Below are 14,749 nucleotides of genomic sequence, written 5' to 3' on the forward strand. Positions count from 1 at the left end.
TGCAAAATTAGTTTAGCCACTGAAAGCAAAGACAATGCGTACTACTTCTGAGTATAGGAAATATGGGTCTAACTACCCTCCCTTCCATGTGACCATGCTGGAACTTAGTGATTAGCTGTTGAAGCACCCAGAACTGTCACATGAGGCTGGAGAATCCTCTATAAGCTTCAAGTTGTGCCTCAGAGCTTACACAGGATTGCCTCCGCACACACCACATGGCCTCAGTCTCTGTTTACACCGAGGTGTCCCATGAACGCATGCCTGGTGCGGGGAAAAACATGCTCATTGATGCGCATTCACGGAAGGCTCCAAAAACATACAGTGTGCTTGCGTTGCCATTACTTCTTAATGGGACCTCAAATACGGCTGAGGAAATGCAAATGTTTTCCTCACATTTGTTCACATGCTAAAAATGTGGGTTGCATGTAGAGAATTCTGCTGCATAAGCTACTTTCCTGCTTTGTCGTGCATGCGGCACCCATTGAAATCAATGGGGATGTGTGGCAAATGTGGGAAAAAAGGCACACAAGCCCCCACACACATTCATAGTACACTTAGGTGTGAAAGTGGTGTAACAGAATAGTAGGGAGCATAAGAAATGTGAGTATGTGCAGCTGGTATTAATGTGGATCTGTTGCTTCCCCCCACATAGACAAGACATAGCTCAAGTTTAATTTCATATAAATAGGATTTATGAAAGTATGTATCTATTAATAAATGCCAATGTTTTCCAAGTACCTCCTGGGATGGATTAGTCTATGTAAAGTGCATCTTGCAAGAATACATTCATCAATAATGCCCCTCTCTGCCTCTCCAATCCATCATGGCTCTTACTCTATTGCTCTACTAAAGCTCGGGTTCTGAGTATGGGGATGCATGTAACTACCATGTGACAGTGCTTGAACATAGGCAGTCAACCCCCAGCTCCCAATATAGTCAGGTGGGAAGGAGAAGTGACATCATCCACTTTGGTAGACTCCAATATTGAAGCTTACGTAGGGTCAACATCTGCAGTAGGGAGGCGACGAAGGAGTGTGGATAGTCAAGTATAAGTGGGTCAAATGTAGGTTTTAAGGAGACGCTATCGCTTTGCCCTGAATGAGCAAATTGAGAGGGTCTCTTTAGGCTCAGAGTTACTGAAAGCAATGCAATCTCCAGAATATACAGCTTAGAAGCTGGACAATGGCAGTTTTTAGTACGTTTTGGGATGCATTTAATGCCCACGCTTAATAAAGGTCAGTGACTCACTAAGTAGTTTATAAATAAGGATAGGGATGACAGACCCAGATCAGACAACCTCAAAAAAGTTACTAATGGCATTTTACTCATCCTCCCACAGAGGGAGGTATGAAACCATATAATGGTCATGGTAGGTGGATGTAATTTAGGAATTGGGTGAAGAAATCTTCCTGGCGGAGTTCCTAAGCTGTATGGAAAGCCTGACTACCTGCAGTTTATTCTTGGTTGGCCTAAGAACCAAAAACACATACACTCTCCTCTCCACTTGTTCGGATCCATCATCAGTCGAGTCTTGGTCTCCTCCAGCTCCTCTTTTAACACTTCATGCTTTGTCTTTAAATCTCGAATTCTCTGTTGCCGTCTTTCTGCAATCTTCAATTTAGTGTTGAAATATATTAGACCCTTTAAATAGAATAGAAAGAAGAGGTCATTTCACATGGGGCTATAGTCCAAACATAAAATATACACACAAATATACAAAATGCTAAAAACAACATTCATTTATGGTGAAGATCAGTCCAACTGAAACTAGCTGTGTGTGTTGTTGCACAGTCACTGAGCAATATATATTTCTTGACAGGAATATCTTTATTTTCTTACATATTTTTTATTTCAGATCACTGCCAACCAGCAAAATTTAATTTAAACTATTCTACAGCCATTTAAAATGTATTTTTTTTTTCAGTTAAAGCGTAAGTTCACCTTTTCATAAAAAAATATACTTACTCCCAACAGTCTCTTCCACCCCCCATCTTCGGCGGCACTTAGCTGCAAAGATGACCATCACTTGCTGCCCACACCAGCTGTTATAGTGGTGCCAACACTTGAAAACGTTACTGCACAGCCTAGATAAATGTTTGCAATGGCTAGCAGTCCGTGCTGACCAACAAGAATTTCTTCTTACTGGCGAAATGGCGTCCTGGAAAAAGTAAGGATCCGAAGAGAATCCTTCAGGGCTGTGTAATGAAGTTTTCAAGTGTCACCAACTTGGGTGGGCAGACGGTGATGGTCATCCTTGTAGCTAAGTGCAGCAGGGACCAGGGTGAGGAGGGTGTTGTGAGTTGATACACCTTTTCATTTTAAGCACATGAGTGATCAATTTCATAACATTTTAATTGCAGACAACAATACGCTTTCCCTTTTACATAATTATTTCAGTTAAATTAATTTAATAAAATAACTATCCTAATTAATTTATTAGCTACGAGACAAAAACTCGCTGACAGAGGAGATAATTAAGTGAAAATTATGGTATACAGAGATGAGGCTTTCCATCCAAATGAAATAAAAGGAGATTGAAAACTGTTTAAACGTTTGTTTTTTTGTAAAATGTAATTGCAACTAGGCAATTAAGTAAATATGGACTTGAAACATGAACATTACATACATTACATTTTAGCAAAATAGAATGAAGCCATAACGTAATTTATATCTGGTTAAAAACTGATAATGAACATTTACAAGTTTGGAAGATAAATTTTAATGCAAAATAAACAAACTAAAGTGACAAACTGAGTTGATTTAACAAACATTTATCTTATTTTGTATCACTCAGCTGTAGATCCTCAAATAATTTCTGAATTGGTGCTGACACTATCCTTCCTTCTGGACGGTGACTACTTTTGTTCCTCATGGTCCCTGTGGGTGTTGTAAAGTAGCCATCGCTCAAAGTTCACTCCCGTGGTAGACTACAATCTCATGTTTAGTTTACTAATTTGTACTAAAGTTATAGTCCATCACTGGAGTGAGCTTGGTGCTGTGACTACTCCACAACACACAAAGAGACCATAAGGAGCAAAAGTAACCACCCTCCAGAAGGAAGGACGGTGCCGGCACCAATTCAGAGATGATTTGATGATCTACAGCCGAGTGATACACAAATAAGATACATTTTTGTTAATAGTTAGGGGACTTAAATGCATTTATAAGATTTAACTCCTGAGTTTAGTTTTACTTTAAGTAAAGCTATGTGAAAAAGTAAGTACAAGTAAAGAATTGTAGAGTTTCAACATATTTGAACAGACAAACATTAGATCTTCATTCAAACAGTGCCCGCAGGTGATATACTTGAATAAAAACACAAGGAAAGTTTGCCTTTCAATTTATTTAGTTAATAAAAAATATACTAATAGATGCAATGGTGTACTGTGGAAAAGTGCATCTTTGACCTCAGAATCTGGTATTGCCTCCTTTAGCAGAAATTACTTATCCTAAGCATTTTGCACAACTGCCCACCAATTTTTTATATTAATTTTGTAAAAAATGTTTACCACGACTCAATGCAACATTCTTTCAGTTGCACAATGTTTGTTGGTTTTCTTACATAAACTGCCCCTTTCAAATCCCCCACAGCATTTTAATGGGATTCAAAGCAGGTCCTTGACAAGGCCAGTCCATAACCCTTCATTTCTTCTTTTTAAACCATTCCTTTGTGAATTTTGTTGTGTGCTTCAGGTCATTTATCTTTAAGAGATTAATTTCCAGTTTAACTCCAACTTTCGGACAGATGACCTCACAGTCATTTGGAATCAACGCCGCTTGTAGATTATTTTCCTTACAGTGGAATGATTAATTTGCTGATCATTTTAACATCCTTACCAGACTCGTAGGCATCAACAACCTTTTTCGAAGGGCTTTAGAGTGCTCTTTTGCTCTTGGCATAATGATACTACAATATCAATCAAAAATAAAGCGAGCCCCAGACCCTATCTGTGGCTCAAGTATGGCAGGTTCCACCAGTATACTCCCTATGGTGGTTGTAATCATTGACTTGCAATCTGGAACACTTGATTCTAATAACCATGGATTTGAAATGGTGGTAAATGTAGATGCGTACTTACTTTTTTCCATGTGACAAATCTGCATTTCTGTACATTTAGATTAGTGAATATACCATGTCTAATTTGTGTGTCATCATTCAAGTAAATCTGCTTCTCTGTAGGCACTGCTTGAATGAAGATCTAATGTGTGCCAGATCAATTATGTTGAAACAGTCAACAATTTTCATGGGGTGTACTTTACTTACTTTTACATGATTTTATGTAATTTAGCATCTTGTCATATAAAGAATTCTTACCTTTTCCATGTCTTGAAAAGTCTAAAAATCAAACATAAAAAGAGATGTTAGCCAAAGTAGAAAGACAAAAAAAGTCACAAGAAAAACAAATGTGAAAATATCTACTTTTATATGTAATTTGGGTGCGGTGTCACCAGCACCCAGATGCTCCTTTTGCCAAACAGCTTCCTTAACAAGTTTGCTATCACATTCTTTAGACTTCAATTTGCCTCACTTAATAGAGACCTCCAGATAGGATAAGTTTTTCAGTAAACCTTTTAAAAAATGCTCAGGGCTTAATATAAATGGTGGGCGGCAGCATGACTTGTGCTGGTTACAAATAATTTCCCAGCAGACAGGCAGGTTTGCCATGTGGATAGCAATATTGACTGCTGTTGGATGGAACTATAATGACATGTAACAACTAGTTTGGTGCAGCACATAGAAATCCAAACTTTTCATCAATTTACAGCTAGAGGTCCACACATTTGCAGAACAAGATGTTTCTTTCCAAACTACATTCAAAAAGAAATAATAAATAATATAATTATACAGATTCAAACAGCGCAAACCCCCTAGCGTTTAGTTTTGCTGACATAGAACATGTTGCATTTGCATAACATTAGGTAGATAACTCCCTTAGTTTCGCAGTTCGCAAAATGGCGAGCTTTGAAGTTTTTACCTCGGGGGGTAGTTATTTCTACTCCCGTCTGGACAAAATCGACAAAACTTGCATCTCTGGCACTGGTAGGTGCCCTTGTATTTGCAGCAGGCGCCACTATTGTGGACAAACTCGCTGCTTGTAAGTTTGTCTTTTAAAGCAGGGCAACGGCGGTAGGTGATGGTGGGTCTCCTGCAGAGAAATTTGGAGATTCTGGGATCCTTGGTCAGGCAGTGCCAGTGCTTCCCCAGTTTCTTTGATATTTGATTGTGTTGATTATTGTATGTTAAGATTAATCTGACCAGGGGATCTTCTTTTTTCTTTTGTTTCGAGCTATTGATGTTCAATCTCGGTGCATCCTTAGCTCTCTGATACGCTCTTTTTAGTATTTTATGTGGGTAACCCCTTGCCCGTAGTCTGATCCTAAGGTCATGAGCCTCCCTTTCAAAATCGGTGTCTATAGTACAATTTCTCCTAACCCTAACCCGTTCATATCAATGACTGCTGCTCTGCCCTGCAGGTATTTCAACCCTGTTTATTTCTGTCCCACATTGAGTCACTTCAGGGAAGCTATGCGATTTTTAAATACGTTTTAAATGTAATGAGGTGATTTATCTTTATGTGTTGCAATGTTTAAATAAATATGTTTGGATGCACTTTATATTATACTTGAATATCTATTTATTGGAGGGCTCCTACTATGGGATTTCTATGCTAGGGGGTTTGCGCTGTTTGAATAAATTTTTCTGAAACCCTGGAGCTCTGTCCATAATTATATTTATATATATTTTTTATTTTCTTAGCGTTACTCCTTTTTCCCCCGTTTTTGCAATTATACAGATCCATTGCTTTTTACTTCTTATTGAATTTATTTTTCCTAAAGGTTTCCTTTGTTTTTCACAATCAATCAGCTAGAAGGTTATTGAGGAGGTTGAAGACTGCCACACAGATATATAAATGTTTCTCGGTCCGCCCATAATCAGCATACAGCATACAAATATCGCATGTTCATGGGTACTACGTTGCTAGGGATAATTTAGTGCAAAGCATACATTGCTACTTCAACACTGGATTTTGACTTAAAGAATATCCCCTGGAAAACGTATTAACCCCTTGCAGTGGGGCTACCCCCCTGCACTGCAAGGGTCAAGTGCTTGTTTGTGTCTAGGGACAAAAATAACGTCACACTCACCTGAAGCTCCGAGCCGGCCAGCTGTCACATCGCTCCCTCCTACCCGTCTCCCCATCCTCCGCAGCACTGGAATCTTTCTCATGTTTATACACAGTGTATTGATGTGAAGATTTACGGGACCCTAGGCCACTACAGAGGACGGGAGAGACGTTGGAAAGACCAGTCTAAGAACAGGCCACTGCGGAGCTTCGGGTGAGTATAACTTTTTTTTTGCCCCAGACACAAATGAGCACTTAACCTTTACAATGTGAGGCTAGCCCCACTGCCGGGGATCTATTAAAAAATGTCTCTGGAGTTCTTGTATAATCCACTGGTGAATTTTTATCCACCTTAAAAGTACTTCTTGGAAGGATCTAGAACTACAGAAGGCAGAAAACCCATGATAAATGATTGCCACTGACTGGTAGCTGGGGGTCTTCTTGTAATGCTTTGAGAGGGGGGGGAATAAAACAAAATCACTGTCTTCTCTTTACAACAAAATCAATCTAACAAGATCTGATTTAATAACACATTAACTGAAAAGCCTGATATGATTTACATAAAGAGTTAATGATCCCAGTGCAAGAGAGTAATAAACGGCTATTGAGCTGGATCAGAAGCCAAACTCCCTTGTACGCTGTTCATTGATATTCCTGACTCCGAACACCCATCACTTTGAACACAATTAATTGTGCAGAGCAATTATTTTAATCTTCCTAGCTAAGTGTACCCCAACATATGAATCATAAAACCAGCAGCTGTGACATTCTCATTGCACTCAGTTTCTGGAATTGTCCAGGAATTCTCCGATCGCTAACTGGGTGCAGATCTGTTTTCACTTGCTAAATATATTTTTTATGTTCTAAACTCAGCTTTGCTATTTTTTCCCCATTTGTTTAGTTTAAAGTACCACTTGAGCTACCCACAAAATCTGCAGCCACTTTAACCTTACACTACTTGGCTAATGCAAGAATGTTGAGTATTTTAATAACGCCAGTATGGCATAAGCTCAGCAGTGTGGCAGCTCAGGTAACATGTTAAAAGAGAACTATGGGGTAAGTATTTTTCCCCATAGTTCTCTTAAGGGTCACGGGAGGACATATACTAGCGTCCTCCCGTGATCCAAAGCTCAGTATATCGCGAGCTACAGCTCGCGGTATACTGAGACCACCGCAGCTGGAACGGATGTCGACAGTGCTGTCGAGATCCACTCAGCTGCCTGAATGACAGCTGGCTCTTACTATCTAGAGGCAGAGCCAACTGTGCCCACCCCCATCCGTTCCTCCAGTCAGCGCTGACAGTTTCATTGTCACACGTTGGCTCGAACTATGAGGATGAGTGATTTTCACTCAGCTCATAGTTCTCCTTTAAACTACTGAGCTACAATTGTTTTCCAGCAAAGATTGCACATGAGCAAAAGTAAAAACTCTCCCAAATTTACCTTAATCTGAATGATCTAATCCATTACACCCCAAATGCAGAAACCACTTGACAGGGTCACTGTTCTTTCTGAATTGTGTAATCCATTCTCTGTTTACTGTGTCAACATTCACACTGCATAATGTTTGTAGTTTGAGTGATAACCTATATTTACCAACTTAGGTTATTAAAAATTTAAGCTATCAAGACCCATTAGGTTTCTTCTTCAGGCTTCATACAAGGGTTTGACTCTAACTTCGGAGTTTCAGCATTAATTAATGGCTAGCATGGTACAAGATTCCAACCTCCTTCCCCCTTCCATTCAAAGTGAAAATGCTGATGCAAGACTGAAGGTAAATGATGGTTGTAAGAAATAACTTAGTAGTTTTTTTTTTTACATTAGGCTTTCTGAATGTGATGGATAGCAAGAATCCTGCAGTGGGTGTGGTTGAGAATGTCATAATCCCAAATAGGGGTTCTCAGATCATCGGGTTGGGGAGGGCTTGAGCTCAATGGCATGCACTAGGTAGGGTATGTTGTGCTTCCTGTACACACCTCTAGGTAAAAAAAAAAAAAATTTCAACTAAAGTGTAGCTTGGGATTAAAATTTTATAAAACAGAATGAGAACACGGGTAAGTTTTCAGAAGCTGCGTGACATTTTAGAGAATACTTCACAAAACACTATTAGTAGCTGAAAAGGCAGAGCGTTGTGATATCAGCTAAATTGATTTAACTGTGAAATTATTACTTTCACAGTCAGCAAAATGTCACCAAAGCCAAAACGTGTGCAAGTTGTGCTGTCGGTCAACAAGATGGAGTACAAATTGTACTGGCTCACTGGGACTTCGAAACGACAGGTTACAAAGTCCTGGACCATAAAAGGAGCACTGACCTCTGTCTCTTCATGTCGGTGCCTCTGTAATCTTTCCACGTCATCGATTTCATAGACTTTTATTTCAAAGGGTTCCTTTAAAGTGCCAGGTAAAGGTGGCAGGTCGACCCACTGACCAGTGACATTGTTCTTCCTGCCAGTTGTTGTGGCTTCAGGGAGTGGAGCTGGTATTAGTCTTCGCCGTTGGAGTCCTTTAAAGAGAGTAAATCTATTTAAAGCAATAGCATAATCCAGAAGTGTCAAGAAAAGAAGCAGAAATTAAGGGTCAGTCCAGCTAAAACTTGCAGTTCAGTTTTTGGGAAAGGCTGGAAAATTAAACTACCTGACGGGGATTTAAATTTCCCAAATACCCTATTATTAGTGAGCTATCGGTGCTTGAGTTCCCAGGTCTTCCCCCCTCCCCCCTACTATGGCCATTATGAGGTGCTCCCATATTTCCTGTTGAATTTATTATATATCATGGAGAGTAGTGCTGCAACAACTAATCGTTTAAATTCAATTATAATTGATAATAGTTGGCAACGATTCTCATTATCGATTAGTTGGTGGAGAGGGAGGGAGGGGGAGAGAGATTTTTTTAATACAACCAATCGATTCGTTGAGAAAATAATTGGGCAACTAATCGATTATGAAAATAATCATTAGCTCCTAATGGAGAGCTGAAATACCCAAAACTAAATAGAGGACAGGAACATACGAGTACTATGGCAGGGAGATCTCACTGTTGGAATATCTTAGATACATAAGAAGTCAAGGGCTGACTCAGCCCACTAGGTCCTACCTGTAACTAAAATATAATTTTTAAGTTAAATGACCCTTTAATTCAGGTTAACGCTAAAGCATAGCATTTACCCCCATCATCTTTACAGCTTTAAATCAGAGTATTTTACTATAAATGTTTTCTTAAAGGGCCAGTAACCAATATTTGGGTTTAGTTTAAATAGTTTTAACAATAGTCACAAATCTGTTATTTTCAAGTGTTTACCATAACTGGAAATACTTCAGATTAATGCAGGAGAAGGGATTTCCCACAGATGACTTTCTGTTTAGTAATCCTACACATCACTACAGCAACTGCCACTAGAAGGCTTTAATTAGCTTCATTTGTCTAATAATATGTAATAATTGGCTGCAGAGCAAAGGTAATTGCAATGTCAAATATCTCAGGTTCTGCACAGGTATGGGTACCTTTACATGTGTATTTGAGAATTATATCAGCTTGTTTAAACATAGCAGTATGTTAGCTTATTTTTTTTTGTCTGTTAGAAAAACAAAAATTATCTGCACACTATGGACACTGTGCCGAAATAGCAGAACATTAAGCATGCTACATAAAGGGGAAAAAGTACCTCTTTTCTTTGGAGATTTTAGGCTCCTCATACGTCCAGATGATGACATTCCACTTTCACTCATTGAGTCATGAGCTGAAGAGGCGCTCCCTGTGGCTTCACTATCGCGGATCATACTCTCATAGCCACTGCTGCCACTATGATAGAACAGGGCTGTCCTACCCATTGCTGGGGGCAGCTCCCCACTGAGAACACTGCTGTTATCACTTCCATGACCACTGCTGTATCTCTGTGGTCTCCTTGGGGCTGTTATCTTGCTGTAAGGTGACGGCAAAATTGGTGTTTGCGATTTCTCATCACTAAGGTTAACACCGCTGTCATTTCCACTGTCCGAGTCGGTTGATCCCCGCAAGTGACCTATCTTGCTTGAGCTGCCAGACGCCAACTCATTGACTCTGTTGTTTGCTGCCCTTAAGGCTTGCTTAGTCCCCATAATTGTTCCTCTGGCAGTCTTGCTGCTAATGCACTGTACCGAACGAGAACCTGCTTTCCCACTAGGAGGAATGCCAGAAGCTTTCCCATTAGACTGGTTCAAAGACTTCACTGAAGAACTAAGTGACTTTGAGCCATTGGTCGAAAGACTGCGGTTCTTGGTTAAGCTTGTTGTTGCTTTTTGAGAAAGTGAACTTTTAGCCTGGTTGTTTTTGGTGATGGAATTGCAGGAAGGTGGTGAGGTAACTGTACTAAGTGCAGATGGTACCCCAAGCCTTGGTACAGTCCGGTTTGCTTTGTTAATACTACTTCCACTAGTGTTATCGCGAGGCCCGCTAGTTCTTGAGCCCATGGATCCTACACTATCACATCTTTCCAGGGACATATGACTTCCAAAGCGTTGAACATACTCTGATTTATTGGACTTGCTCTTCAAGCTGGATACAGCTTTGGGTAGCGAATGGTCATTCTTAGTTATTTTGACCTGTGTTTCGCTGTCCTCTTCCAAATTTAGAGCAGATCGACTACACTCTTCTAACCTACCAAGGCTGTTTAAATGCAGAGGATTATTTTTATGGTCTAAGCTTGATTTACGTACAGGGGGTGCAGGAGGTCCTGTCCCACCAGGTCTTGGAAGCATGCTTGCTTTTTGAGGCAAGTTCTTCTTAGTCCCTGATGATTTTAAACTACCATCATGAAAAACAGAATCTGATCCCCCTTTAATACCATGTTCAGTTTGAGAGCTGTAGTTTGTTGTAACTCCTAGAGTTGTAGCACCTCTCCTAAGCTGTGGTACTTTTGTAAGGGGTTCTGTCTTTTTGGTGGCAGCTTTGGCATCCACTTCACAGCCATCCACCACCCGCTGTGAACATGCTGGCAGTATCTGGGATTTCAGAGCCTTAGGTGTACTAGTTTGTGCAAGTTTTGAACTCTGTTTAAATTGATTGTCTGTACCCGGAATGGAAGATTTAGCAGAAAGCAGCTGGTTTTCAATCCTTCCCTCTAAGGAATTATCCATTCGTGCTGTCCAAGGGTCCTCAAGTGTGCCTTCCTTTCCATTTAATGCACTGGTGTGTGTTACAGATGAGGTAGACGGATTTTTCCGAGGAAGACTAGAGTGGATTGTGTCAAATGATAATGTACCTCGGGTGCTACAAGCTCTAGTCTTGCTAGTTGCTTGATAACTGCTTGGCATAGCTTTGGTTAGCTCAGAGGTCTTAAGGCTCTTCTCATTGCTAGTATAAAGCAGACCAGAACCAATACTTTCACTGTCCATTTCGGAAAAGCAAAACCCACTATCATTAAGGTAATTTTTCAGATTCTGGCCCATTTGAACAGTTGTGTTCTCTGAATCCAGAATCAGGCAATCTACAATCTCACTGCTTTTATTAGTCTCATGAGGAAGTAAAGTGTCACAGTTCTGTGCTCCATCGCTTCTAATTGTACAAATGCTGACTTCGCTCAGCCATGAACTAATGGATGAGCGTCGGCTGCTGACTGTGCATTGATCCTCTGCCAAGGGCACCACAATATCAATGTTGACACCAGCAGCAGATTTCTGTGATGTGTAGGCATCAAACTCATCATTAATACTGCTAATAATACTGACTGGCCTAGAGCCAGAGGCAAGGGCCTGCAGAGAACAGTCACTGTTAAAGCTAATGACGCTAGAAGGTCTACCATTGTCAAGAATGCCACCAATAGACAACTCTTCTACAACAGTGAAAACAAGTTCATCTTCTCCATTAAGTTCAACAGGCTTCTGCAAAGTCACTGTGGTGGTTAAGATATCACGATCAAAACCTTTGCTTTTTACTGCTGAGCAAAACCTGCGTACCTCAACTGGACCAGGCTGTGTGGGAGTGCTACTGACAACCGGGAATGTGCTGCCTAGTAAATTGTGCTTGTCCTGACTTTCTAATTTGCTCATACCGATGGGAGGAGTCCTGACACCACTACTTGATTCTGAGCTCATGTGGGAGTTCATCTGAGGAGGTGGTGGTGCAGGACTGGGTAGAGGTCTTCTTGTAAGGAGGTTTTTTTCTCTTACTGATGAATCAGCAAATGCTTTTGGTTGCTCTTTAATTTTGCCAGCACTTGGCAGCGAGCACTTTTGCCTTTCTGTGATTGTCAGCTGATCTCCATTTGAGAAACAGTCCAAATGTGTACTTTCGGCTTTGGCATGTTCTTGAGGCTGATCAGATATGAGATGAGGTGCACTTGTTTCTGATCCTGAACAATTTTGTGAAAAAACAGATGAAGCATTACTGGCTTGCCCTTTCTTTGGAGAATATGGTGGTTTCTCCTGTATTGGCATAGAGGGTGCATTTTCCATGGCTTTAGTAGAAAGCGCTTCTGAGAGAGCTTCTTCATTAAGGAACCTGGAAGGATTCTCACTGCCATCAATACACTCAAGTCTCTCCTGTAGCTCAGCAAAAGTGTTGCATTTTAAGTGATCATTATCAGAACTTCGAGGGCCTGATATGTTGTCTTTGCTTCTTTTCTTAAGAAGTGAGGGTATGATGGGAACAAACTCTGGAGGACCTTCATTGTCTGTTAACTCTTGGTCAGACAAAACCGCCCCATTGGGACCAACATAGATAACGGTGTCACATGACTGTTCACTACTGGAGGAATAGTCGGGATCACTATGCATTCCCAGCCCAGGGAAGTCTGGATCAAGTGCTACCGTCCTTGGATGGAAAGGTCTCAAGTGTGGCGGCCTTCGGGCACGACCTTCTTCACAGGAGCTTTCTCCTCCAGAAGAACTTGATGCATACTAGGAGAGAGAAGGGAAAGATGACATAATTTGCAAGTGACAGCTGCACATTTTTTTATTTTCTACTTTGGTGTAAAGATTTTTCTCATATTGTAACCATTTTCTTAAATCCATGTAAATGATTATTTGAAGAGGGCACACAAGTTATTGTTAGTAGCTTAGTCACATCACTAGAGAAAATTAACTGCACAAAAGGCACACATAGTTCCCGCTCACAGCAATGTTAAATTAAGTATTATTGTTTCAGGTGAAACAAACACCTAGGGATGCACTGATACCGTTTTTTCGGTATCAAGTACCGATTTATTTATTTTTGGTACTCGCCAATACCGAATATCGATTCGGGTCCCATTAAGGAATCCAGGAGGCATGTAATGACTCGCTACCCATCTTCCTGATTAGCCGGGAAGCCGTCTCCATGCTCCCTCGTCACCAGATGATGAAGAAGCATGGAGCCGGCTTTCTGGCCAATCAGGAAGCCGGGGGGCATGTAATGACTTGCCACCTGGCTTCCTGATTGGCCAGCTTCCCGGCCAATCAGGATGTTGGGCGGCGAGGCATTACACAGCGCCCGCTTTCCTGATTAGCCAGAAAACCGGCTCCATGCTACATCACCAGGTGAGGAGGAAACATGGAGCCGGCTTTCTGGCCAATCAGGAAGCTGGGGGCAGGTAATGACTCGCTGCCCGGCTTCCTGATTGGCCAGTTTCCCGACACCCAGCTTCCTGATTGGCCGGGAAGCTGACTCCATGCTCCCTGGTGACAAGGGAGCATGGAGCCAGCTTCCCGGCCAATCATGAAGCCGGGCAGCGTGTAATGACTCACCGCCTGGCTTCCTGATACCGGAAGTTCCAGTATCGGGATAGGCATCGGGAGCATTTGGGCGAGTACGAGTACTCGCCCAAATAGTCGGTATCGGTACTGATACTAGTATTGGTATCAGTGCATCCCTAGAAACACCCCATCAAATTTTGCACTGATGCAACATTTTTCCCCTGATGCTTTTTACCCTGTCGCTGGGCTCAAATGTGAACCGGTACAGAATTATATGGGGTGTTTGTCCTACCTGGAATAATAAATCTATGAAAAATTCGGAGGTGAGAGGAGTACGGCCTATTCTTGTACGTCTTGTGGATGTTTAATAATCTGTTACTGATAATAATATATATGTTCTAATAGTTTAAAGAAGCCACTCAAAAGTGATATTTAGGATTTAGTTGAAGGTCATTCTGTTGCATTCTCCATAATATAAAATCTTCCCAACACAGAGAGTGGGAGCTCCTCAGCAGGTGTTCACATCTGGGAAGTCAAAGATATAACATGTTTACCCACACCTAACAAACACTGAAATCTGTGTTTGGTAGACTGACCCTTTGATGCTGTTTGATGCATACCCAATTCTTTAAAAAAAAAAAATGACACACACACACACACACACACACACACACTTTGAGGGAAATTAACCCCAAAGTTTTTTAAACCTATGACAGTTATTTTTTACTGATGTCTGTACAGCAAACTGACATCTGCTTGCTATCGGTTACTGCATTTTGGATGTTAGCATTGACCTCTGCAGTACAATATAAAATTTGCTTATTTCTCTACACTAGTTATAAATATAACCTGAGTATTTTCTGGGCAGCACTGTGCTGTGACATTAAAGGAAAAAATATGAAAGCAATTTTGCATAATATTAATACAATGTGGCATGCCTTTGACATTATATAGGCTCCCCCACACCCCACTTGCAG

The 14,749-nt window shown here is 40.9% G+C and overlaps 1 protein-coding gene across 1 annotated transcript in view; it reads right to left on the reverse strand.

The window, feature by feature from the left end:
- The window catches only part of KIF26A (kinesin family member 26A), a 142,746-nt gene that overhangs the window by 541 nt on the left and 127,456 nt on the right, over positions 1–14,749 (reverse strand). Inside the window, exons 12-15 of the mRNA XM_018556700.1 lie at positions 9,788–12,998; positions 8,439–8,629; positions 4,316–4,336; positions 1,491–1,641 (exon numbers count right to left, since the gene is read on the reverse strand). Of these exons, the coding sequence (XP_018412202.1) occupies positions 1,491–1,641; positions 4,316–4,336; positions 8,439–8,629; positions 9,788–12,998 (3,574 nt within the window). The remainder of the gene's footprint in view (positions 1–1,490; positions 1,642–4,315; positions 4,337–8,438; positions 8,630–9,787; positions 12,999–14,749) is intronic.

This window comes from Nanorana parkeri, unplaced genomic scaffold (genome assembly GCF_000935625.1).
Source record: "Nanorana parkeri isolate BGI_ZX_2015 unplaced genomic scaffold, ASM93562v1 scaffold12, whole genome shotgun sequence".
Classification (NCBI taxonomy): domain Eukaryota; kingdom Metazoa; phylum Chordata; class Amphibia; order Anura; family Dicroglossidae; genus Nanorana; species Nanorana parkeri.